This window comes from Budorcas taxicolor, chromosome 5 (assembly GCF_023091745.1).
Source record: "Budorcas taxicolor isolate Tak-1 chromosome 5, Takin1.1, whole genome shotgun sequence".
NCBI lineage: Eukaryota > Metazoa > Chordata > Mammalia > Artiodactyla > Bovidae > Budorcas > Budorcas taxicolor.
In genome coordinates, this window is record NC_068914.1 from 158,186,969 (window position 1) to 158,213,593 (window position 26,625).

Genomic DNA, 26,625 nt, shown 5'->3' on the forward strand with positions numbered 1-26,625 from the left:
AAGAACCTGAAGCCCCAGGAGCAGGGGCTACGGAGAGACTTGGGGGGCTCTTCTCACTCCTGGGGGCCACCTGCCCACATGGCCTGGGACAAGAGTCTGTCCTCTCCACCCTCCACGTGGCTGACAATTCCAGTGCCCACCCTGGGCTAGGGGTCAGGCTCTGAGCTCCAGGAGATGGGTCAGGACTCAAGGACTGGGGGCAGATGTGGGCACGGGACAAGGGCCACGATGGGAGTCAGGGGAGGCTAGTCGCGGGGCTGGGCTGGCACGGTCCCCTCAGGCCTGATGGGCGGGTCTGGGCTCCTTGGCCAGGTCCTCGAGAGGAGCAGCCTTAGGCTGGAGGGGGCTGGTGACAGGCAGACTGCAGAGGAAGCAGAAGCCAGCAAAGGCGAGTTTTCAGAGCCTGGGATTGGGTGAAGCCCTGGGTTGCTCTTCTCCCAGATTCTGCAATAAACCCTTATCCTGGCCAAGCGGAGGTAGCAGGAAGGTTCCAGGGTAGCCGCTCCCTGAGAACACTGTGCCAACTTCCTTGTTTAGCAAATGGTGCCGAGTGGGTGTAACAGGCAGGGGGGTGGAATGCTGGAGTCTCCAGCCAGGAGGGAGGGAAGGTTGGGGAGACCCCACACCAGGCCTGGGTGACGTCTGGAAGGAATGCAAGGAGACCCACTCATCCCCTGTGACCTCAGGCCATCCCTGTGGATGAAGGGGGCAGGGTGACCGCCCCCCAGGACTGATGGATGTGACCGGCCAGCTCCTGCCTCGAGGCCATCACAGGTCTGGCCCACAGCAGGGACCCGGCATGTGCTCCAGGGCTGTATGAATGGGTGGATGGGGACACGGACGATGCGACTGCCCGCCCAGGGTCTGGGGAACCAGTGACATCTCCCCCGGCCCATCTCACCTGACCAACCTGAGGAGCGGGTCCTTCGTCCTAGAATAGACCTCGAGGGCCAAGCTCCTCAGCAAGTCTTGCATCCACCACAAGTCGGCCGGCATGTCCGGCAGCCACGCCACCAATCTGGAGGGAGAGGCAGCAACAGTGGCCCTGGTCTGTGCCCAGCCGAGCGTGCAGCCTGGCAAAGCCCACCCTCCCCATGGGGCCGACGCAGAGCTGGGGGCCCCCGCACCCAAGCACCAGGGCTAAGGGAAGGAGGAAGCGGGGTACGGAGCTCCAGCCGCATTGACTGCACTGTGGAGCACGTCAGCACCTGCAGAGGCACCAGGGGGCGGGGAACGATCCCCATGGGCCATGAACTTGATGGAGACCACCAGGCCCTCAGGGTCATCGACTCCAAAGGGCACAAGGGGGAAGCCCTGGGGTGGAAAGGCCAGGGCCCTGGGGTCAGGCCGGCTTGCACTGTAGCCCCGCTGCCACGTTCATCTGCTGTGTGGTCTCGGCAGGTCAGGAAAACTTTCTGGGCCTCGGTTTCTCACCAACCGAGTGAGGACCATCCCCTTCCCGCCTCCATGTTTCTGTCCCCCTTCCTCCTCCCCAGAACAGCCCCTGCCCTCCACCCTGCATGCCCTTCATCCATGCTCCTTTAGGCTGCCAGCAGCTTCCTAAATACATCTTACCCTGGCCTTCCCCTGCCCAGCGCCCCCTGGGACTCCGCACCTAGACCACACAGGATCAGCAGAGGGGAGCATCACCCAACTACAGCTGAGAGGACGCCTGGCCCGGCGCTTTCTGAGACTGAGAGCCCACCGCGTGTACTGCGACAAGCCAAACACAAATTGAACTGTCCCCTCCCTTGTTTCTGGACCTCCTGCCCCTATTATTGTAACCGATATGTCGAGTACGTGCCTGCTCATTCTCTCAGCTTCGTTTAACTCTTTGTGACCCCATGGACAGTAGCTCGCCAGGCTCCTCTGTCCATGAGGTTTTCCAGGCGAGAATACTGGAGCAGGTTGCCATTTCCTGCTCCAGGAGATCTTCCTGACCCAGGGATCGAACCTGCATCTCCTGCGTTGCAGGAATTCTTTACCATCTGAGCCACCAGGGAAGCCCCAAACTTAAAGTTATGCTCTGCTCCGTGGTGTTTTTTGAGGGTGTTGTTGTTTAATTGCTAAGTTGTGTCTCTTTTGCGACCCCATCGACTATATCCTACCAGGCTCCTTTGTCCATGGGATTTGTCGGGCAAGAATACTAGAGTGGGTTGCCATTTCATTCTCCAGGGGATCTTCCTGACCCAGGGATCAAAATTCCTTCTCCCTGCATTGGCAGGCGGCTTCCTTACAACCGAATCACCAGAGAAGCCTTGAAACATCACCCTGCTTTGGCCAATGATCGGACCCGGGCCTCCCACGTGGCAGGCGAGAGCTCTACCACTGAATCACCAGTGCTGCGGTTGAGCATGTAGTTTACAGAAAAGACCCCTGCGGTCTGGGCGGGCGACTCCATCAATACTCATACATTGATCTTCTTTTTGTAACTGAAATGGCTAGAATTTGCATTGGTCTTTTTTGATTTTAACTTGTGGTTGCAGTCTAAAAGCTCTGCATAAGAAAAAGTCCACATCAGCAGAAAGCTGTCTCCCAGCTTTGGGTCACCAGCAGTTCAGACAGCAGGGCTGACCCTGTCATGGACTCTGCATGGAGCAAGCCAGAGACCAGTGGCTCACTGTCACAGACCCTCTCCAGGGAATGGGGAATTAAAAAAAAAAAAAAATACAGATCTCTGCATGACACTTTCCTGCCAAAATCCTCCACGGCCTTCCTGTAACCATCAGGATAAAGGCCATACCCCTCACTTGGCCACAGACCGCTGTGTGTCTAGCCCCCACCAGCTTGCTCAGCTCCATCTTGCACACACTCCAGATTTTGGCTTCAGCCACACTCGCCTCCCTTTCTGCTCTTCAGATGACCTTTACTCCCTCTGCCTTCTGTCCCAGGGCCTTTGCACATGCTGCTCCATCCTTCTTGGCCTAATGGACTCTTACTCATCCTTCAGATTATAGCTCAGAAGCTATCCCCTCGAACTAGCCTTTCCTGATCACACAGCCACTGTACACCTCTCCCAGGAATCCATAGCCACTGTCGATCTCTCTAGGTATCTGCAGGCACAGCCGGATGGCACAGATAAATATGTGACGATCGGTGGGCTGTGATCCCCAGAAGGTCAGGGCTGGGTCTCGGTCAGCCCTGCCTCCCAGCCCCCAGCCAAGGCTTGACCCTTGACGGGCCCTCAGTAACTGTTGGTGGAATGAGTGAGCCAACAACAGGGAATGATCCATGAACCAGCAAAGTGAGACGGTTAGCAAGGGCCTAGCCACAGCCAGTCTGCTCTGGAAAGGCCTCGTTTTACAGAAAAGGAATCTGGGGCCCAGAGAGGTCAAGATGCCTGGCTTGGGCCACACAGTTAATCTGAGGCAGACCAACCCCTAGGGCTACCCTCAGGAAGAACTCCTTTCCTCTGAGGCTCTGACAGGTGCAACAGTGGACCAAAGATCCTAGAGACGGGAAGGTCCAGGCTGGCCACGAGGCCCCGTTTCCGGTGGACTAAAGCCACAGCTGTTACCCAACCACCCCATCAGTCCCATCTTCCAAAGGAGACCACGACTCCTCAGGCCCTGCAGCCAGCGTCAGGCCGTTTGGGGACACCAGCCCTGCTCTGCCCCCGGCCCCGGTGCCCCAGTGCCCTTCCTGCCACAGGCACCAGTCTCAACGGGTCAGACCCTTCCCAGGACCCCTGGCCATGCCTCACCTTCTGCTCTGGACGTAGACGTACTCAAAGGGCAGCGTGCAAGGCAGCAGCAGGTACGTCAGCGCCCGCCCAGGCCCCGAGCGGCAAAAAGAGGCCCAGGTACTGGGGGCCCGCATGCAGGCTTTCTTCAGTGCTACGAGAGAGGTCACGGTTGCCCCTCACCCCTCCAGCCGCCCCCTCAAGGTCACCCTTAGGGAAGACAGCCCAAGCCCCCTCTCTACCTCCCACGGCCCACAGAGGACACCCCCACTCCCAGCCAGTCTGCAGGGGAAGCAGCTGCACTGATGGAGGCCCTCCCAGGCTCCCTCGTCAGTCCTGAAACGGCAGAGTGTGCCCTTTCCCAGATGAGTGGACTGAGGCTCAGAGTGGAGCAGCGACTCGCCCAGGCCCATTGCCAGGAAGTGGTGGGCCCAGGATGGACCCTGTCAGGCTCCCTGCACTCCTTCCACCTCTCCTGCCCCTCTGGAAAGTCCGCTGTGCCCACCATACCTCCTTGCCATAACATCAGCAGCTGTGACCACATGACCACTTCCTAAGCCCCCAACCCTTTAACTGATCAGAGTGCACGGGCCCAGCATCCTGGCTGGGACACAGCCAGAACCCGCATCCTGACCTCCAAACTATGGCTTGGCCATGCACACACCACCTGCCTCCACTCTAGGTTCCTGAAAACACAGGACCTGGCTCCCTGTAACCTGCCATGTGGCCTAGGATGGGTCCCTTTCTGTCCCTGAACCAGGTCACCGCCTCTGAAAAATGGGAGACAGGTAGTATCTCCATCAGTAGAGGCGGCCAGGATTAGGATCAGGAGATGCTGTAAAGGCCTTCAGAGAAGCTCTCTGGTGCCCCCTTGTGGCCGCAGGGACACCACCGGGGTTCCAGAGCCCCAAGCTTGGACCTCAGGAACTCAGCGTGGATGCTGACATATGTCTTTGTGCCCTATGTGGTCTCCCAGGCAGAAAGAGGGGCTCGCCTCATTTCCTCACCCACCCCCTTGCCCCTTCTCTGGGCTCAATCACCATCACCTCTCCTCCCAGCTTCCCACCTCTTCAGCCTGTCGCCTCCCAGCTGGGTGCAGCCAACACTGGGACCCAGAGTTTAGAGCAGTCGTGAACTCTGAAAGTGAGGGGTCGCCCCAGTGGCTCCCAGTCTCTTTCCTCCTGCAGCTTTGGAGGCCTTCTGCCCCACCCTCCAATTGTCCCCAAGCTAATCTCCACTCACCCACCTCTCCCTCAGCCGCAGGGGCCCCCTCCCCTCCCCACCAACCCCAGGACATTTGCACAGGCCATGCCCACTGCCTGGATGCTCATCTGGCCCCTCTTTTGCTTGGCCAACTCCTCCGTTCACACTTCACTTAGATGCTGCTCAGACTCCCACTCCCACGACCATGACATGTGCCTGTCCTTTCCTGTTGGGGCCTTCGTGGCATTTAGGTCACCAAGCAGGAGGGCTGACTTTGCCAGCTGGGTGACCTTGGGCAGGTCGCTTAAGCTCTCTGTGCGATGGTTTCCTCAACTGTCCAGTGGGGACCGTTCAGCACCACCCTCAGAGTATCTGGGGCGGGCGGTGGGGCGGGGGTGAAATGAGTCTGTCTCCACCTGGAGAGGCACCTTCTGCCCTTCACTGGGCAGTGGGCAAAGACCTGGCTTTCTCAGGCACAGACTTGGGTTCGAATCCCCCAGTTGTAGGTCCTGAGACCTTGGCGAGCCCCTTCCCTTCTCTGAGCTTCAGTTTCCTCATCAGCGAAATAGGCAATGAAAAACACTCAGGCCCGCTTGGGTTGTGGTGAGGAGTGAAAGGGGCAATGTGTAAGAGGCGTGGGCACCACGCGTGGCACGCCTGAGCCCTATCCTCTTGCAGACCACGAGCACCTTCGAGGTGGGGTCCCCAGCCCCAGGCCCCCCACGTGCAGGGCACCTGGAAGGTGGGCATGGATGGGATGGGAGGGGCAGTACCAGCCTCCAGCTCTGGGGAGAGCTGCTCAAAGTCGGGCACGTCCTTGACCAGCACGTTGGGCACTGCCCAGTTGAGCGACAGGCCTCTGTCATGAGCAGCACCTGGGGTCCCATCAGCTGGGGCTGGGGGCTCCTTAAACACAAAGCTCCACAGCACTGGCTCCTCGGTGAGTCCTGGGTGGGAGGAGAGGAGGGACTCAACAAGTCAGCACAGCTGGAGCCTCCCAGCGACAGTGACCCTCCACCCAGCGCTCCACACTGCCCTCACCACCCGCACGCCTCGACGCTCGAACCTAGCTCTGGGGACCCGTTGGCCACAGGATGAGTGGACCCTTGGCTGGTTCTGAATGACTTTGTCCTGAACTCCCTGGCCCTGCTCTGTCTGCCGTCTGATTCCTCTGCACTTTCTAGTGGTTGACAGAGCCCAGGCCCAGAAGACCCAGCCCGAGGCTCAGATCCTGGGGTCCCCACCCGCCAGCTCTGGGATCTAACAGCTCCATACGTGGCTTCCCTCCCTAGAAAACAGGGGGAAAATTAAGACCTGCTGTGTATGGTTGTTTGGATGCAATGAGTCAGATACAATGAGCACACAGAGCTCGAGCCCAGATCTGAGCTTTTTACGTCTGAGCACATATTATGTGCTCCATGAGTGCTTCCTGCTGCTCAGGGTTTGGGGCCATAAAGTGGGGGTCCAGGGTCATGGACCCTGGAGCCAGAAGGCCTGAGTTCAAGTCTCAGCCCTACCACGTTGAAGAGCATGGCCCTGTGGGATGACAGCCAAGCTCTCCAGCTAAGAGGACCTCTCTGACCCTCCCAGTGCTCCGTCTCACACACACACACACAATCCTATGGCCCCACTGAGGTGTGCACCCTTGAAGTGCCCAGTTCTGTTCCTTTGCCCTTGCTCTTCTTCTCCCCGCCTAGGGTGCCCTCTTTCTTCCCATTGTCAACATTCCTGCAGCCTTCATGACTAGTTAAAACCCAGCTTATCAGTCACCAACTCCAGAAAGCCCTCGTTGCCCACCCAACCCACCAGACTGGGTCAGGTGCCCCCGCTGGGCTCCCGTGGCCCTGAGCATCCCTCCATCATCCCTGGGGGATGTCTCTCTCTTGATCTGTCCCCCTGGCACCAGGCAGCGGGCAGCTGGAGACTAGGACACATGTGCGATTTCTCCCTGGGTCCCCAGCATCCGGCACAGAGCAGATACTGAGGAAGAGAATGAATGAGCCAAGGTCCTTGAGAACTCAAATAGCTGAGAGGTGGATCCACCTGGCACTCACATTGGCGGGGGGGGGGGGGGGGGATGCCCAGCTCCTATGGGGGGCCGCCACCTACCGCGTCTCTCCAGGAACCTCAGGGCATCCAGGTAGCCTTGTCTGCAGCTGTCGGCCACTACCTGCCAACACACAGGTCAGGCTGAGGTGCAGCAGCCTGCTCCTACCCCGCAAGCCAGTAGCCACAGGCCAGAGACTCATCTTCAGCCGGACCCCAGGGCAGCCTGTGCTTCCCGAAATCCCCTCTCAGCAGGGTCCGAGGACCCCAAGGGTGTCTGGCCAGCACTGGACGGGGAGAGTCCCAGGACCTCGGGGAGACACGTCTTCTCCAGCAAATCCCTCCCTACAGCTTCATTCACCCTCCCACTCTGAGATGCCCTGGCTGGGGGCTTTTGCTCCAAACTCTCCTTTCTCTGGCCTCAGTTTCCTCCTCTGGAAAATGGGATCACAAGGCCTGGCCAGGGATGTCTGGGCCCCTACAGATCAATACACGGCAGTGCCCTTTGCCCTTGGATATTCGTGGCCAGGACCACCCTGAGATGGTCAAGGCTCTCAGTCAGAGCCCTACCAGGAGCAGGGAGTCACCTACAGGCCCAGGAAGGCTTGTGAGTGATCTCTCGATGGCTGCACCACCTTTCTGAGAGCCTCGCCTTCCTTCGCTGTAAAATCTGGCTGAGATTTTCTGTCCACTCCATGGGTGTAGGGAGGATCAGCTTAAATGAACAGGACTTTGTTTCATGAATTACAAAATACTACACAACCACAAGTGAGGTGGGGGGCTAGAGGAGGGCCGGGGTGTGACTGGTATGAAGGAGCTTGTTAGGGTGACAAACAGCTGTCAAATCACCCACATCCCAGAAATCCCAGAGAGCAAAAAGCAGGAAACGAGGGTCTCTTGTCCAGCTTTTTCTGTTCTGTGCGTTGCTGCCATACAGAGGGTCAATCTGGCCACAGTCTAGGGCAGCCGTTAAGACTGAGCATGGCTTTGGACTAGGATCTGAAGTCTGGCTTTGTTGTTTCCAGGCTGGGTGACTTTGAAGACGTTTACTTACCCTGTCTGAGTCTCAGTGTCCTTCCCTGAGGAGTGGAGATGACCACAGTACCTTGTCACCAAGCCTGACCCCAAATAGTACCCACAGAGGCCTGGCTTAAACCCCAGTTCAGCAGAGGTGGCCTTGGGGTGCTGCCCCGATGGGAAGCATGAGGCAAGGCACATCGGGAGCCCAGGCTGAGTTCAAGGGCTTGACCGTGAGACTCAGGACACACGTCCTAACTGCCCCGAGCTTGTAGGGAGGGCTCTCGGGCACAGAGTCTGACTCACCAGGCACTAGATCATGGCCAAGCCTCTAACACCTTCAAGGCTGGTCACGGGGTGGGGGCCAGACCTACCTCGGGGCTGGAGGGCATGAGGGAGCTGATGCCCAGGAAGAAGTTCATGGTGGAGATCTGGAAGTTGGTGTTGAAGACATTCAGCTCGTGTGTGCTAGCCGAGCTGCTCTGGGGACAGATGTCCGCCGTCCCGTGGAAGGGCGACACGGTGATGGTGGAGGGCGAGTCCGCGAAGGGTATGTTGTTGCTTAGAGTGCCATTAATGTAGCGCTGCAATTCAGGGGGCCTTGCTGCCCTCGGGTGCTCTCCGCCCACACGGCCACGAAACCACCCCCAGAACCTGGCAGCAGCAGATCACCTCCAGCTGCCCCGAACCACTAGGTTGACCCCTAGCCCAGGATACTCTGAGCACCCCTGAGACCAGAGTGGGGGGGCTGACACACCCAGTAAGTGCTGCAGGAGCCCTGGTTCCTCCACCCACACACCTCTCGGTAGGGATGGGGCGGACTGGGTCACTGAGCCCCCGAAGTGCATGCACTTACCTTCCCTCTGAACGTGGGAGGAATCGTCCCACAGTAGAAAGGGAGGAAAATGGTGCAGACCAAGGCCTGGGAAGACAAGCCAGTGAGAACACAGCTGTTTACGCTTCTGGCGTTCAGAACCTGCTCTGGGCATGGAGTCTAACCTAGAACAGCCCACACTGGCGTCAGGAGAGCTGCGTCCAGGGAGGGAGGTATCGCCTCATCCCAGCCTAGTTCTCAAAGTTAAGAAGGGATTTGAGAACTGCGGTCCGGTGCTTAGGGCTCAGCGCTTCCACTGCAGAGGTAAGGGTTCAATCCCTGGTCAGGGAACTAAAATCCTGCAAGTGGCGGAGTGCAGCCAAACACCAGAAACATAAGCGGGGATTTGAACAGGAGTCTCTCTGCCCTCCTGTTCCTGCTAGGCCCCTTGCTGGCTCAGGACTGCTGCTGGGCCTTTTCCCTCAAGGACAGACACCAAGTACCATTTCTCCTTTATCCAGCTGCCAGGAATTCTCCACTGAGAATCTAGGTATGTCTCCTGAAGTGTGTTCCCTGGACCAGGGGTCATCCTACGAGGGGCACCTCTGACAAGAAACCCTGATTCTCTCCTCATTTGGAAAACACTGTCTACTCCTCCCAGTAGAGGCTCTGACAAGTCCTGCAGTGAGAAAGATGCTTAACAGAGACCCTGATACGGGTGACGTTTGGGGGTTGGAGGAGTCTCCCTTAGGGGGAGGCTGCTGTCCTGTGCATTGCAAGGTGTTTAACAGCATCCCCAGCTTGTACCCTGTAGCTGCCAGTACTTCGTGCGTGTGTGGGCAAACACACACACACACACACACACACACACACACACACACACACATAGAGCTGTCACAGCCAAAAATGTCTCCAGTGTTGCTAAATGTCTCCAGGGGGGAAAATCACCCTTCGTTGAAAACTGCTGACCTAGAGCTTACCAGACTCATCGAGCATAGAACCCTGTCTCTTAGGACTCAACTCCTGGAAACATCCCTCCAGCCCTTTCTGAAAGACACAGAACCCATCCCACCTCTGACAGGATAGAGGTGCCGGTGAGAGCTTTGTTCCCATGGGTTCGTCATCAGAGCAACAGCAGCTGATGTTTACTGAGCGCCTCCTGACTGCCAGGCCCTGTACTGTGTGTCATCCAGGCCAGGATGCTGGGACACTCACTGGAGTCCCAGGAGCCCATGGACATGAACGCACAGGAAAGGACTGGCCCTGCTCTTGCACACACTGGGCTTCCCCCTGCCAGTGTGGGAGACGTAGAGACGCAGGTTTGATTCCTGGATCGGGAAAATCCCATCAAGGAGGGTGTGGCAACCCACTCCAGTATTCCCGCCTGAAGAATCCCATGGACAGAGGGGCCTGGTGAGCTACAGTCCATAGGGTCTCAAAGAACTGGACATGACTGGAGCAACTTAGCACAGCACCCCATACACCAGTCAGCACCCAGAGATGGTCCCCGTGCTGGGCGATGGGGCACCACGGTGAAGAGGATTCTGCTGCAAGAACCTGGGTGGCAAGGCTGAGCAGAGCTGTGCCCGACACCTCTCTGAGCTCCCCGTGGCCCTTCCCTGACTGTGGGGCTCCCTGTCATGTCCCCTTCTGATACTGGATTGCTTCTTACTTCCTTACACGAGCTTGTGGCCACTATCCGTGCCCTCACAGGTTTGAATAGGAGCCCCCGGAAGACAAGGATTGTTGTTCTGCTGCCCCACTTGGGGTGGTGACTGGCACATGATAGGGAACTGGTGTTTCTCTGCTGCATCAAAAAGCACCTGGAGGACCAGGAGGGGGGTGACAGGCACCCCGCCTTCCGGGAAGAGCAGACCTGGCAGGGCCCTGGCTGAAGAGGCCTGATTTCGCCCCGGCCCCCAGCCATATCCCACCACGTAGAGCCGAGGGGCCCCCGAACAGCAGGCTCGAGAGCTGTACTCATGCGGCTGCCCCTCTGTGCAACTCAGCTCCCTCGTTAGTAAACAGAATGAGGTCCGTCTCCTGCTTGATCCGCCCCCCTCCCCAGGGCCGCAGAGAAGTGTCTGCTCTGGAAAGCACCTGCAGGCCACTGGGTAGGAGATGGTGCTCACCCACCTGCTGCCAGGCCCTGCGTCCCGCCCCCTGCTCACCTCAATGACCTCATCGCGGGTGGCGAAGTCGGTGACAATGAAGTTCTCGCCGTTGGGCCAGTGGGTCAGCGAGATGCCCAGCCGCTGGGAGGCCAGGATGTGGATGTCGGCGGGCAGTGAGTCCTGCAGGCCCTGCCTGACGGTCTCGACGGGCATGAAGGAGGGCTGGAAGACGCCCAGACTCAGCTGCTCCACTCGCTTAACCATGGCCAGCATTCGCGAGCAGCACAAATCTGCAGGGTGGGGCAGGGAGGGGGTCCTCAGCCCTTGCCCTCCCTCCCGGGCGCCGTGGGAATGAATGGTCGCCCCGCTCCGACTCCAGCTCAGAATTTCTGTGTCCAGCGCTGCCTTCAAACACTCTGTGCAGGGGGCCTCCCTGGTGGTCCAGTGGCTAAAACTCTGGGCTTCCGAAGCTGGGAGCCTGGGTTCCATCCCTGGTCAGGGATCCCTAGATCCCACACACTGCAACTAAAAGATCCTGTATGCCACAACTAAGGCCAGGAGCAACCAAATAAACAAATATTAAAATAACTACTAAATAAACGCTCTGTGCAGCCTCTTGACCTTGGGAACAGTCTTCCAGGCTCTAAGCCTCAGATTTATCCTCTGGAAAATGGGGATGCCTGTGGTCCCACGTCCTCAGGGTTCTCATAAGGATTAAGTGGAAACGGGCTGGCTGTAGGGAGCGCAGGGCACCGCGCCAGGCTCCCTGAGACACCCTCTCAGGTCGGAATCAGCCTCGACTCGCGCAGGTAAGCCGATGCTCCCTGCGCTGCTGGTCCATGCAGTCAGTCCCCGGACTCACCGACAGACATGCCGCTGACGATGCTGACGGCGATGAGCGCCCCGGACGAGGAGCCGTAGAAGCGGCTGGCGCCGCGGAGGAGGCGCGGGGCGCGCTGCCTCAGGCAGTGGATCACCCCTACGTGGTAGAGACTCAGGAAACCCGCGCCCGCGAAGGACAGGCTCCAGCTGCCCTCCTTCTCGAAGCAGCTCATGGCAATGGGGCCAGACCCAGGGGTGCGGCTGGAACAGGGCCGGGAATGGGGAATCGCTGGCGGACGGGGCAGAGAGGGGCTGCTCCAGCGGGAGGTTTCACCGGTTGAGTGCCGAGTTGGACTTGTGGCCAAGAGGTGAAGCTCAGGCCGGAGCCCAACCCCCGCCCCCGGGCTGCATCACCCACCAGCCACCAGCCAATGAGGCCCCTCGAGCCGAGACCCGCCCCGCCCCCTCCGCCCCGCCATCCCCATCCCCGGGTGTGCACCAGGTGTGCCCTGGAAGCGTCAGCGGGATGTGCGCATCTTAACGCGCCCCCACACGCACGCCCTCGGTCCGCAGCGCAGTCCCAGATTTCTGGGTGACGGGGCCCGGGTGAGCGGGACCAGCTCTTCTGCCGGGTCTCTGGCAGTCGTGACGGAAAGGCTGTTCCTGCCCCCATTTCGCAGATGAGGAAACTGAGAGTGCAAGGGAACCTGGTGGCCAGGAACTGGGGGAGCTGGACACACAATATCCATCGGGTCCTGGGGGTCAAGTCAGACTTAATTCTGCAGCTGTGCTGGATCAGGGACCTGGGGGAGCCCTGGGAGGGGGAGTCTGGGTTCTAAGCTCTGCCGCCTCCCCCACCCCCACCTCTGCCTGGGACTTTGCTCAGGTTCCTCACTCTGTCTGGGTTGCAGTTTTTCAGTATAATGTGAGTACGTAGTCTAGGTTGGTCATAGCTTTCCTTCCAAAGAACAAGCGTCTTTTAATTTCACGGCTGCAGTCACCTCCTACAGTGATTTTGGAGGCCCCCCCCCCCCCAGAATAAAATCTGTCACTGTTACCACTTGACATGGATGAGGCTTGGATGAGCACCTACAGAGATCTTTCTGCTCTGGTGGCTGATCCCCCAAATACAGTCTGTTAATGGACGTTTAGGTTGCTTCCATTTCTTGACTGTTATAAATAGTGCTGCTGTGTTGGGGTGCATGGGAGAAAGAAAGTTCCAGAAAAACATCTACTTCTGCTTCATTGACTATGCTAAAGCCTTTGGCTGTGTGGATCACAACAAACTGTGGAAAATTCTTAAAGACATGGGAGTATCCGACCATCTTACCTGCTTCCTGAGAAATCTGTATGCAGGTCAAGAAGCAACAGTTAGAACCAGACATGGAACAACAGACTAGTTCAAAATTGGGAAAGGAGTACATCGAGTCTGTATCTCAACACCTTGCTTATTTAACTTGTATGCAGAGTACATCATACAAAATTCCAGACTGGATGAATCACAGGGTGGAATCAAGATCACGAAGAGAAACATCAACAATCTCAGATTTGTGCAGATGTCACCACCCTTATGGCAGAAATCGAAGAACTAAAGAGCCTCTTGATGCAAATGAAAGAGGAGAGTGGAAAAGCTGGCTTAAAACTCAACATTCAAAAAACGAAGATCATGGCATCCAGTCCCATCACTTCATGGCAAAGAGAAGGGAGAAAAGTGGTTACAGTGACAGATTTTATTTTGGGGGGGTTCAAAAATCACTGTAGGTGGTGACTGCAGCCGTGAAATTAAAAGACGCTTGTTCTTTGGAAGGAAAGCTATGACCAACCTAGACTACATACTGAATAGGAGAGACATCACTTTGCCAACAAGCATCCATATAGTCAAAGCTATGGTTTTTCCAGTAGTCATGTACAGATGTGAGAGTTGGACCATAAAGAAGGCTGAGTGTTGAAGAGTTGATGTTTTTGAATTGTGCTGGAGTAGGTTCTTGAGTGTTCCTTGGATTGCAAGAAGATCAAACTAGTCAATCCTAAAAGAAATCAATCCTTGATATTCACTGGACGGACTGATACTGAACTTGAAGCTCCAGTACTTTGGTCACGTGATGCAAAGAGCTGACTCACTAGAAGAGACCCTGATGCTGGGGAAGATTGAAGGCAGGAGGAGAAGGGGATGACAGAGGATGAAATGGTTGGATGGCATCACCGACTCGATGAACATGAGTTTGAGCAAATTTGGGAGATAGTAGAGGACAGAGGAGCCTGGCGTGCTGCAGTCCATGGGGTCACAAAGAGTCAGACCCAACTTAGTGACTGAATGCCAACAACAACGAAATGCTTTTCTGCTGTGTATTTTAAAAATAGTGCATTGGTGGCGCCTTTCGGCCAGAGCATGAGTGGAGGGGCCGTTGTTGCTGGCCCTTGCCTCTTCCCCACTGTCCAGTTAGCGGGTTGATTAGGCCATCGGTCCTCAAGCCACGACGTGTCTCTTATTGAGTTCTGGGGAGCGCCTGGCTGGCATGAATGATGTAGGGGAGAGAAGCCAGAGAAGAGATCTCAAAGTGGGCCAGGTGCACCAGGATCCCGGCGTCGAAGGAGCCGACGTCACTCTAACATCTAACCGGAGGAGACATACAGGCAGCAGGGCGAACCCTCAGCGTGTACACTCAGTGCTGTGACCACTGAGTGGCGGCAGTGTGGTTCATGACCAGTGAACTGGACGATCCCGAGGATATGCTTTCGTTTATTTCGAGAGAGTAGATGACTCAAAGGAGACTAAGGAAAGGGCAAATGGACCGGAACTGGACGGTAGGAGAGTTTGTGTGGATTGTTCTGTCCCCCAGAGGGCCCACACCCCTACACCAGGCATTAATATACACTGCCAGCCTGCCTTGCAGTGGTGGAGGCGGAACCTAGCTTCTTACTCTGCTGGAGGGTGTGACCGTGGGCAGGACAGATATGAAGACTGTGATCACCGGCACAGAAGATCCCTTCTCCTTACTGTAGTCGATACAGATCATGGTCAAGCGCTCCGTCCTACAGCCCAAGACGCTATTGATAAACAGAGGGGTCGCAGTCGAGGACATCTTTTTCACTTTCCTTTTTTTTTTTTCAAATTCTGGATTTCCCCAAGCTTCTAATCCTTCCTACTCCTTAAAAAGAACCCTTTAAAAATCTTTATTTAACATCTACACTTTGTCGATTGTATTGCTGTTTTCCACCCCTTTTATTATATTCTTAAAGATGTAATTGTTGTCATTCTGAGTAGTAAACATCTTGAGTGAGAAAGGAACCATCAGTGTTACAGTTTGTAAAAGTTTTTTTTTTTTTTTTGCTTTTACAGAAAATTAACTCCTGGCAAATCAAATGAGGAAAGAAATGATCTTTTTAAATCATCTTTTGTGTTAGATATTGCATTAAATATTGTATTAGAGACATGCATTTACTGCAAACTCCTCTTTCAACTTTCTTTTGGGAAAGTCGGTAACACATAAAGCAGCTCAGTCATGTCAGTCTGTCTGGGGTAGCATACAGCAGTCAAATAGTTGAGTGTAGAAAGTTTGAAACCACAGAAGAAAACACTTAGTCATTTCTTTCGAAGAACAGAATTTTTGAATCCTAAAAATTACGTCGTTTTTTTAAAGATGTAAAACCTGTGGACTCCTGAAAAGCATTTTGCATTTAAAATACATTTGTTAAAAGTTTAAAAACATAATGTATTAACTGCCTGGAAGATGGATTGGAAGATCAGCTATCACGTATATCGGCTGGTGTGACTATGGGGAGTGGATGGCAAGAGAAACGGAAATGGAGAGGAGGAGACAAGGAATGAAATGTCATAGAGAACGTGCATCCGAGGACCTAAGGAGAAGGGACGGGACACAGTTAGGAGAGGACTGATAAGACGCCTTTGCAGGTGTTTGCCTTCTACCTGGCACTGGGTCAAGCCCTTTTCCTAGGTCACGTGTTTGCCTTCTACCTGGCACTGTGTCAAGCCCTTTTCCTTGGTCACGTATTTTATTTTCGCAACTGCCCAGTGAGATATCATCAGTCCCATTTTACAAATGAAGGAGCTGAGGTGTAAACCAGAAACCAGGGTAAGGCGGGAAGCAGATGGGAAAGTGTATCTTTCAGGTTGGAGGACTCCAGAGGGGCTGGCTGGAGGGCATGGGGCTTCAGAATTTAGGGAGCAGAAGCTTCTCTATAGGAATCAGGGGAGAGCAGTGCTTCTCAGGGAATCCTGGAAGCTTGAGCCCAGGACATCTTCTTATGCCAACAAGCAAGCAAGCAAGTGTTCAAGAAATGACGGAATGGTGGCTTGTCCACATCCCAGTACTCAGAACCTGTGAATATGTTGTCTTACGTGTCAAAAGAGTCTTTGCAGATGTGATTAAAGGAAGGATCTTAAAACAGGGTGGATCCATTGTAATCACAAGGGTCCTTAAAAGACAGAAGAGGGTGGAGGAAGAGTCAGAGAGATTTTAAGATCTTGCGATGCTGACTTTAAAGATGGAGGAAGGGGTCATGAGCCACAGACTGCGTGGCTCTAAAAAGCAAAGAAACCAATTGTCCTCTAGACCCTCTAAAAGGAACAGAGTCTGCTAACACTTTGATTTTAACCCAATGAAACCCCTTTTGGACTTCCAAACTTCCAAACTAAAATATTCCATACCATCTTATGCAAAAACCCAAATGGACTTTTTTGCCAACCCAATAATAAAATTGTGCTTTTGTAAGCCACTAAGCTTGCTAAATTATAGCAGCAATGAGATACTAACACACATCACCCCTGTAGGCTTCTGTGTTCGATCCCTGGGTTGGGAAGATCCGCTGGAGAAGGGATAGGCTACCCACTCCTCTATTGTTGGGCTTCCCTTGTGGCTCAGCTGGTAAAGAACCTGCCTGCAATGCAGGAGACCTGGGTTCGACCCCTGGCTTGGGAAGATTCCCTGGAGAAGGGAAAGGCTACCCACTCCAGTATTCTGGCCTGGAGAATTCCATGGACTCCATGGGGACTCAAAGAGTCAGACAGATTAAAGGACACCAGAGATGTGGCATCTGAGCAACACACAGCTCTGGATTTGATCCTGGCCTGGAGGGAAAACAGCCCTAAATGACGTTGTGGGGACGGTTGGTAAAATGTACGTGTAAGCCATGAATGAAATCACAGAGCTGCACTGATGTTACACTGGCAATTTTGAAAACTGTACTGTGGATTCATAAAAGAAAGTCTGTTCTTGGGGAATACATTGAGATATTTAGGGTCGAAGAGGCATGGTATCTGCAACCTAATTTCCAGCAGTTACAAAAAAAAAAATCACTATCTTTCTGTAGCTCGTAACCACATCTATTTGTCTATGTCTATTATCTAGAGAGAGAAGCCAAACATGCCAAATGTTACTGATCCCAGAACCGGAGTTATGGGGACAGGAGAGTTTTTTGGGGCCCAATTCTTACAACTTCTCTGCAAGAAAACATGAGGTCATATCAAAAGGAAGAAGACAGGAGACGGTTATCCCTTTCTGGTCTGGCTCAGGGGACTTGAGGTGGGGGGGGTCTCTCTTCAGCCGTGAGTGGTGAGTTCTGTTCAGCATCAGGGTTTGGATGGGGGTTTTAGACTCGCCAGAGATCACGGGCTCGCTGAGGGTAAAGCGGTGACTTTTTCAGAGCTTCTGCAGAGAGCTGGTCGCTGAAGCAGTGAATGTCCCAAGCAGGAGGCCCAAAGGGAAAATAAGGAAACCTCTCCAGGGGCTCCCTAACCGAGCAAGAAGGAAAAGATAAGGAGGAGGAAAAAAGGAGGAGAAAAAGGAGGGAGAAAAGGAGGGAGCAGGAGGGAAGGCCAACGTTGTGTGCGAGAGGAGGGGTGAGCTGGGAGGTGAGGACAGGGACACCCCGAAAAAGAACAGAAGACAGAGGTGGGGAAGTGGTTTCTGAGCCTTGAAGACAGCTTTAAGCAGCGTGTCTGTTCCAGGGAAGGACCAAATCTGGCTCCTTGTTGGATCTGTGTTTCTTTAGCCTTCTCTTCCCGTGGCTTTTGTTCACTAAAAGGATGGTGTCTATACATAACGGCCTGCCTTGGGGAGCCCTGCCCCTCTGCCTGAGTGTTGAACCAAAGTGCGTTTGTTCAGGAAGTCATCCTGACCCTGTCTACCCATGAATGATTGCAAGAAAGAAGAAATTAGCTCATCCCCTCTCTGAGACTGGCCATAACAGGAGTTATTTGCAAGATTAATGGCCTTTTTATTTCCTCTCCTCTTCCTCCTCTGTGTTCTATAAAAGACTCTGGACCGATAAGACGCCGGTAAGATGGTTATTTTGAGACGCTAGGCTTCCATCTTCTCGATCTGCTGGTTATTCCTTGCCTTAACACCTTGTCACCCGATTCACGGGCCTGTTGTGTGCCTAGCCAAGTGAGCAGGAACTCAGTGACTTGCCCTCTACTCGAAGGAATGGGACTCTGGTCTGGAAAGGGCACAGGGTGGCTACTCCCTGAGCCTCAGGTAATGTTACCTGCTGGCCAGGACAGGGATCTAAAGATCATCACCCACGCCTTCCCCACCCTGGGATTCATCAGCTTTCCTCTTCCTTGCCCCCACACCGTTAGGACTTCCCCTGACTCCTCCAACCCCTGGATCTCTTTTTAAAATAATAATAAAAATATATGTATTTGTTTGTCCGTGTAGCATCTTAGTTGCGGTACTTGGAATCTTCGATTTTTTTTGCAGGGTGTGGGGTCTAGTTCCCTGACCAGGGATCGGTCCTAGGACCCTGTATCGGGAGCTCAGAGTCTTGGCCACTGGACTACCAGGCAGTCCCTCGCTGTCTCATTTTATAAGGGTTGATATTGATCAGTCAGGCCTTCCTGAGGCTCAGACCTGCACTCTCCTTTCTCTTTTTAACATTAAAAGGGGAACAAGTAAACTTTAATAAGTTACTGTATTCTTCTCCCAGCCGTGAGTGATCTCATCCTTTAAAAGTGGGTGAAGGTCACCACCTGAGCTACAGAACGGTCTGACCTCTGGCTGGACCACAAGCCTCCAGATGGACTTAGGTGATGGAGGCGGCTGGCACGAGCTGTTGGAAGTGGAAAGGGGCTGCCAGGCTGCAGGGCACCGTGGGCACCAGGGGTCCTTGCCAGGTCTGCACCCAATGGGGAAGACGTCCGGCGAGCACTGTGATTGGGTGGCTGTTGTTTCACAGAGCAGACTTCATTTCTACAAGTTTTGAAAACTGGGGATGCAGTTTTCTGGGGGGCAAGCCAAGGGAGGAGGAGGATGTTGAAATGGCCCATGGACGGCGGCTGGGCAGTGCTGGGTGGGAAGGCCAGGCTTTCTGACATAAACTGGCACAAGAGTCAGAGGCGTCAAATCTGCCTCCTTCACTGCCCATATTCTTAAAATAGGAGAAGATGGGCTGCTTGGCTGGCGGCAGGAAGGACCGCGTCGGGGCAGGGAGAGCAGAGCGGTGAAGGCTGTGGAAGGCTGTGAACACACAGTGCCAGGAAGTCACGTGGTCCAGGCCACTGGCAAAAGGAGTTTGTCCCTGTGTGTGCAAAGTCATCTGTTTACCTCCAAACCAGGCTCACATGGTGTGGAGCCAGGTCCAGGGCCTCCGCCAGTTCCCTTCTGCCCAACACGGAGGCTGGACACAGTAGGTCCTGACTAAGTCCAGAGGCAACACGGCTGAGTCCAGCTCCAAGGGAGGTGGGTGTTAGGATCAGAGAGTCCATTCAAGTCCCACTTGAAGAAATCCAGGAGAATGATTTCCATGGAGCATTTATCAGAAGACTTCAGGCCATCATCGAGGAGGCTTTGCCTGTGAGATATTGGGAGCTGGAGCTCTTCTGGACAGATGGGACTGGAGAGGCCGGCAGGGCTGTCCCAGGTCCCGCTCTCAGTGCGTTTAGGGCAGAGAGACCGACAGAGACCCAGCAGAGGTCCACAGAGGATGGAGAGGGGCTGGGATGGTGCCCCAGGCCTCCTTCAGGACGCAGCGTCCAACAGGAGACTGAGGATGGAGGTGCCCCTTTCCAGGGCCAGGCGCAGAGCCCTTCCTCGGCAGCCCCCCTCTGATGTCAGGAAGCGGGGTTAATTATCCCCTTTTCACAGATGAAGGGACTGGAGCCCAGAGACACTAAGGGACTTGCCTGAGTCACACAGCAGGTTAGGGTCCTGCCAGGACCAGGTAGCTGGGCCTCCAGACCCACCTGCTCCCGAAATGCTGCCTCAATTCTGCCACGGAAGAGGGGCCAACTCCACAACGTCACCAAGGCCTGGCCCCGGAAAGGGGAGCATGCAGCCCTGGGGCTGACCTGCTAACCGGACAGCCTCAGTGTAGTGAGGTGCCCGCGGGGGGCCTGGGACTGTCCAGGTTAGTGGATTTCCACTGGACGGCCCTGGGATGGGAGGACTTCTGAGTGAGGTGACTCAGAGCTTCAGCCTTCGCTCCCAGCCCACTCCTCGGGCGCCAGGTGCAGGGCGCTGACCTGACTTCCATGCCCCAGCCCCAGCCCTGGGGAGAGGCCAGGGGCCTCTACCTGCCCCTGCCCCCACCCACAATGGGACAAAGGGGCCCCTCAGCCTGGGACAGCCCCTAAGATGACCACTGGAGCTCTGAGGGGACGGGAACCGTGCGTCTTACAGATCTAAACACCAAGCCGGTCTTGCTTCCTTTTCTCATCTCTTTAGTCCACCTCCATCCACAAAGGACTTATGGAGGACTTCCCTGGAGGTCCACTGTTTAGGACCCTGCACTCTCACTGCTGAGGGCCCAGGTTCAATTCCTGGCCGGGGAACTAAGATCCGGCAAAGCCACACAGTGAGGCAAAAACAGAGCAGAGGTGTGAACACTGATCCCACAGCCAGTGCCCTTTTCCCTACAAGCTGCTCTTCCCTCTCTGTGCTCATCACCCCTGAAAGGGGACCAATCAGGGAAGGCTGCTGGGAGGAGGGGTTTGGGCAGGGCCTGTAGGGAGGAGGAGCAGGGAGGGAGGGAGGCAGGGAGATTCAAGCAGGGCATTCTAGAGCAAAAACACATGGGCAGGAGAGCATGGGGTGTGCCTGGGACTCGATGAGGGGCTCTTAGAATGGACCGGAAGGAAAAGATTCCAGATGAGGCTGGTGAGGCAGATGGGGCTCTAGTGGGTGGGCAAGGCTGGGCAGGGGTTCGGGCAGGAAGTACCCTGTTAGCAGCGGGGCCCAGGCTGTGTGGGAACAGATGAAAGTTGGGCCTCCCTCCCCCCACCGGCGTACCCCTCTGGGATCCAAGGGCCCAAGCCTCCAGGAAGGGAAGCAGGGCGGTGTCTGGGCAGCTGGGCCTGGCATCCTCGGCCTCCCCATGGCTCCAGCCTCCCTTGTAGGGGTGGGGGCACTGGGGGGCGGGACACTGGGCCCAGCAGGGCTGAAGAGCGTCCCCTGCCCTCTGTGAGCTTATCTCTGCCCCTGTGAGACGGGAAGAGCCATGCTCCCTCCGACTGGCAAGCGTTTTGCAAAAGATGGATGTATATGAAAGATGGTGACTGGGCTGGGGCCTCCGCCACCGCCGCCCCTCCCAGTGGTTGGGGAGCTGGGCTTAGGAGGCCTTCGGGGTGCGGGAGGAAGAAGGGCCAGGACAGAGTTCTGCAGACTCACTGGCCACCAAGGCCAAGGGCGGCCCGCTGGTGAGGAGAAGGGTGGCTGTGGCTTGACCACCTTTGTGGGCTGGGGCAACGCGGCAGGGGGTGGGGCGGGCAGTGCCCACTGAGGGGCAGCACAGACCACTGGGAAAGGCACCCCTCCCCGAGAGCGGGTGACTGAAAACCCCTGTCCTTGTGGCTGCCCGGTGCCCGGTCCCGGGCAGCCAGGTGCCCAGCCAGCTCCCGATGAACAGGCTGCCGGGTAGGGTGGCTGGGAACACGTGTACGTTTCCCACCTCCCGAGAGGCGCGCTCTTCTCCTGGCCCTGGGGTCATCACCCAGGTCCTCTCCCCGCCTGGCTCCCTGCAGGCAGCGGCCCTCGCTCAGCCCACCCCCATCTCTCTCTTTTTGTTTTTGGCTGGGCCACATGGCTTGCAGGATCTTCACTCCCGGCCAGGATTTGAATCTGTGCCCCCTGCAGTGGAAGCCCATTGTCTTAACCCCTTGATGACAGGAAAATCCCCACCCCATCTCTTTTGGAGATGCTCCCCCAGCCTTGAATTTTCCATCCCCTAGAACAATCTCCCCCACCTCTCCACTCCCTCTCATCCTCTCCCAGGGCTGGAAATCGAGCATGGAGCATCGCTGGGCCTCCCCTCCCACTCCCACCCCACGCCGGCTCCCTGGATTCCCTCAGCATCTCACCTCTTCCCTCCTCCCCAGTGACTCTCACCCCATCACCTGCAGCTGCCTCCCACTGCCTCCCACAGTCTCCAGCGTGGCTCGCAAACCTCCCCCGGACCCCTCGCCGACCTGTTCACTCAGGTGTCAGCCCAACCCTTCCAAGACAGAGCACCCCCATGTGCCTCCGGATCCTGCTGCGATGGCCGAACCCCAGCCCCACCCCACTCCTGGCAGGCAGGTCTTGCTGCTGTCTCCATAAAGAGCCTTACGGAGAAGGCGCTGGCTGGAGCCTGGGGCTGCACGTCTGAGCTGGGTCCTGGCTCACACCTCCCAGGCTGGGCCACCGCAGGCAGGTCACTGCCCTCCTCTGAGCCTGTTCGGGGTTGATAACGCCTATCTGCCTCGCTGCTGGCTGACAACGGGCCTTCAGAATGATCAGAAGGAAAACGCACGTACATGCAGCAGAGAACAACTCACACCATAGAGGGAAAGACTTCAAAAGAGGCACCACATCCGAAAAGGGGGCCCAAGAAAGACCTGAACTCGTCCAGAGGCAAACACCAGCATCATCAGTGAGTCTCCGGCTTGAGAGAGGAGCAGGGGAGCACGGAGCCGCAAAGGCGCCCTCGAGGGGAAGAGGGGCCAGCAGCGTACCTCACTGCGCATCGGGTTCCCCCGCCTGGATCTTGTTCTTTTCCCTTTTTTCCTGTTTTATGCTGGGTCGGTTGCTGCCTGCAAGCTTTCTCCAGTTGCGATGAGCGGAGGCTTCTCTCGTTGCCGAGCACTTTGGCTCGAGGGCTCAGTAGTCATAACATTCGGGCTCTAGAGCACGCAGGCTTCAGTAGCTGTGATTCAAGCTTAGTCTCTCTGGCATATGGAGTCTTCCCGGACCAGGGATTGAAGCCATTTCCCCTTGACTACTGGACCACCAGGGAAATCCGAGTGATTTTTTTTTTTTTTTTTTAAGGAGAATTATACAGAGTATAGAGAAGGAAATGGCAACCCACTGCAGTACTCTTGCCTGGAAAGTCCCATGGATGGAGGAGCCTGGTAGGCTACAGTCCATGGGGTTGCAAAGAGTCGGACATGACTGAGCGACTTCACTTTCACTTTACACAGAATATAAACACATGAGAGTATAAAGGTAAACTATCTCTGGGGAGAGCCACAAGGAACTACAATGCTGATGCCCCTGGGGAGCAGAGATGGAGGGATTTATCAGGGGAGACACACGTTTCTGCTATCCCCTTTTATCCTGTGTATGCATTAATCCTCTTTAAAGAATTAGAACATAAGAGAATGGCCCCCTTTCCCTAGAAGTATGGGTTACCTGAGATTCGCACAGATCTGTGGAGAGAATGGAGAGACTGATAAGCACACCCCAAAGTGCTTTATGGACTGTTGGGCCAGTCCACCCTGGCTGGCTTTGCGATGATTCACGCTGCCTGGATTCCAGTTCTGCCCCGAGTGCTTCTTGGCTGGTGACCTTGAGTAACTTAGCCGATCCGTATCTCCTCTCTCACTGTTGTTCGCTTGATCGCTTGTCTCCGAATGTGACCCCATGGACTACAGCACGCCGGGCTTCCCTGTCCTTCACCATCTCCACGAGTTTGCTCAGACTCATGTCCATCGAGTCGGTGATGCCACCCAACCATCTCCTCCTGTGTCGCCCCCTTCTCCTCCTACCCTGAGTCTTTTCCAGCAGCAGGGGCTTTTCCAATGAGTCGCCTAAACCCCCGCCAATGCTGTAGGACCACGGTGGGGACTGAATGAGTCAGAGCAGGGCGGGGGGCGGGTGTCACGCCTCACACGTGGTCAGCACGTAATCCACCGTTGCCGTCGTGTTATCATTTTAATCATGTGACACGAGCCGCATGCTGTCAGGGACCGTGAGCCCCTTGAGGAAGGGGCCACGCCGCCACCGGTGCCTGGAGGAAGTGGGGCTCAGAGAAGGTGGACAGGATGCCTGATTGGCCGCCTGGATGGACCATGTTCATAGGAAGAGGAGGGAGGTTAGGATTCCCGGGGCAGTGAAGCTGCCCTGCAGGTGCTGGGCACAGCAGGTACCAGTCTGGATGCCAGCTGGGCCTCAACCCCTCCTCCCCACCTCAGCAGAGCTAGGTGGTCCCCACTTTGCTGATCCCTCGTCGGGCACCACATCCGGAGCCGAACCCCTCCTTCCTAGTGCTGAGCCCAGCCTGACGGGGAGCCCGCCCACCTCCTCCAGGGAGTAGTTCCAGCAACCGCAGGGGCTCACTGCCGCTGTCCCAGGCCAGGTGTCAGCCCATGGAAATGCGGCTGGCTCACCACCAATTCTGGAGGAGCCCCCTTGGGAATGTGGGAAGAGGGCAAGCTGGAAGCAAGACACAGCCCTTGCCTGGCCTGCCCGACCCTGGCCCTCCCACCCCTAATGGACAGAGGGCCTGGCATGCACGTTTGGCCCATATAGACAGACAGATGGGGGCCCCCTAATAGAAGCCACATGGAAGGTGAGAAAAGGGGGGCCCCGAAAAATCCTCTGCAGCACGTCCTCTGAGCGGACCTGGCACCCAGGCCTGAGTGGCAGCAGGCAGCCCTGGAAAGGATGGGGAGGGGGGATTAAAGGAATGTATCCTTTGCAGAAGGCAGCTTGGCCTTGGGAGCCAGGGGGCACGGGGAGCCTGCTCGCTTTCTCGTCAGCCGACATGGTCCCACAGGGGTGTGAGAGCGGCGGGCACACTGCAGAGGCGCCCCCGAGGGAGCCACCGGCCAGACAGATGCTGGAGGAAGCCTTGGAAAAGACGCGGCCACCGCTGACCTGTGAGCTGGCCCCGAGCGGCGGGAGGCTCCCAGCCCCTCTCCTGTCCTTACCATGTGCCTTCCACTTGCCCTCCCAGCTCTCAAAAGCTGCTTTTAATTTTTCTGTGCTTTCACTGAGATACAGTTACTTTTCAATGCCACAGAAACGGTAGGCGTGCAGTGGGGTGATTCACAAGTTTTCGAGGTTAGCGAGTGAGCTCAGGCATAATACTCCACTTAGTTATTGTGAAATATTGGCTCTGCTCACTGTGCCCTACAATGCATCCTTCTAGCTCACTCTTTTATGCGTAGCAGCTTGTGCCTCTTAGCCCCCACCCCTGTCCTGCCCCTCCCCCTCCCCTTCTGCCCGTTGGTAACCGCCAGTTTGCTCTCTACATCTGTGTCTGCTTATTCGTTGTGACATTCTTTAGCTTGTTGTAGTTTTTAGACTCCACATATAAGTGATATCATCCAGTATGTGTCTTTCCCTGGGTGACTTATTTCACTTTGCATAATGCCCTCCGAGTCCATCCATGTGACTACAAATGGCAAAATTCCGTTCCTTTTCATGGCTGAAAAATATACGCCCCACGTCTTCTTTACCCATTCATCTGTTGATGGACACTTCAGTTGCTTCCGAATCTAGGCACTTATAAATAATGCTGCTGTGAACATTGGGGTGTATGTATCTTTTCCTATTAGAGTTTTTGGGTTGGGGGGATACATATCAAAGAATGGAATTATTGGGTCATATGGTGGTTCTTTTTGGCGTGTGAAACCTCCATCCTGTTTATCATAGTGGCTGCACCAATATACCTTCTCAGCAACAGTGTTCAAGGGTTCCCTTTTCTTCACATCCTCACCATTTGTTATTTGCGTGCTGTTGTTGCTGTTGTTTTTTTGATGATGATCTTTCTGACATGTGTAAAGTGATATCTCAGTGTGGTTTTGCTTAGCATTTCTCTGATGATTAACACCCTTGAGCATCTTTACATGCACCTGTTGGCCCTCTATATATCTTCTTTGGAAAAATGTCTGTTCAGGTCTCCTGCCCATTTGAGAATTTGTTTTGATATCGAATTGGATGAACTGTTTATATATGTTGGATATTAGACTTATCAGTTATATTATTTGCAAATATTTTCTCCCATTCAGTAGGTTGTCTTTTTGTTTTGTTGATGGCTGGGACTGGTGCAGTAGGCAGCAGGGACGATGATGATGGTGGGGCTGGGATTAAGAGGGCCATAGCAGAAGACACTCCTGAGGGAGAAGGCGCAGGGCCCATGGCTGGAGAGACTGGAGGTGAAAGAAGGGGAGCAGTCCGGAACACCCAGGTTTCTGCTCTGGGAGCCCAGGGGAACAGCAGTACATGGACTGAGCTAGGGATCTGGGGGACAGAGCAGGTTTGGGGGCACGTGGTGAATTCAGCTCCAGGATCTGAGGTCTGGAAAACATCTAGGTCAGGCCCCCCAACTCCAGCTGAGGCAGGTGAGACCCAGAGAGTGACACGCCCCAGCCCCCACACAGCAAGGCGCTGGCTGTGGCAGGGATGTTGTGCCTCACTTCCTCACTATTGTTTAAACTGTCTCAGGATCAGACGAGAGCCTGGCTTCTCTAAGTGGAGCCCGGCTCCCCTAAACTGCCCCCAGACGCAGCTCTATCAGGGCACGCGGCTGGTTCACAGTCGCATCTAGGTGACAGCATGTGAGGTCTGTGGCACCAGCCTCTCCCCTTCGGTCTCCCGTCTAAGTACTAACCAGGCCTGACCCTGCTTAGCTTCCAAGATCAGACACGATCAAGCACGCTCAGGCTGGTGTGGCTGTAGACTCCCCTTGGGTCTGTATTTGAAAATAGC

At 55.4% G+C, this 26,625-nt stretch overlaps 1 protein-coding gene and 1 pseudogene across 1 annotated transcript; one reads left to right on the forward strand and one right to left on the reverse strand.

Moving 5' to 3' along the window:
• Positions 1-276: 276 nt before the first annotated feature.
• On the reverse strand, positions 277-11,931 carry PNPLA5 (patatin like phospholipase domain containing 5). The gene is made up of 9 exons (XM_052641270.1): positions 11,739-11,931; positions 10,934-11,166; positions 8,805-8,870; positions 8,323-8,532; positions 6,995-7,055; positions 5,659-5,832; positions 3,704-3,836; positions 902-1,018; positions 277-361 (listed from the first exon to the last, which is right to left on the reverse strand). Exons 1-9 carry the CDS (start codon positions 11,929-11,931, stop codon positions 277-279), a joined length of 1,272 nt encoding a protein of 423 aa, XP_052497230.1.
• A 4-nt stretch (positions 11,932-11,935) lies between these two features.
• LOC128048270 (transformer-2 protein homolog alpha-like) lies at positions 11,936-14,753 on the forward strand (annotated as a pseudogene).
• Positions 14,754-26,625: the final 11,872 nt, after the last annotated feature.

What these genes read in the sequence shown, in the direction of transcription:
- PNPLA5 (XM_052641270.1), bottom strand. Translation starts at nt 11,931, where the DNA reads ATGAGCTGCTTCGAGAAGGAGGGCAGCTGGAGCCTGTCCTTCGCGGGC. An exon ending in CTCCCCAGAGCTGGAGGCTG is followed by an intron (nt 3,837 to 5,658) that starts GTACTGCCCCTC and finishes CCTCTCTCGTAG; the next exon opens with CACTGAAGAAAGCCTGCATG. An exon ending in GTCTACGTCCAGAGCAGAAG is followed by an intron (nt 1,019 to 3,703) that starts GTGAGGCATGGC and finishes CTCTCCCTCCAG; the next exon opens with ATTGGTGGCGTGGCTGCCGG.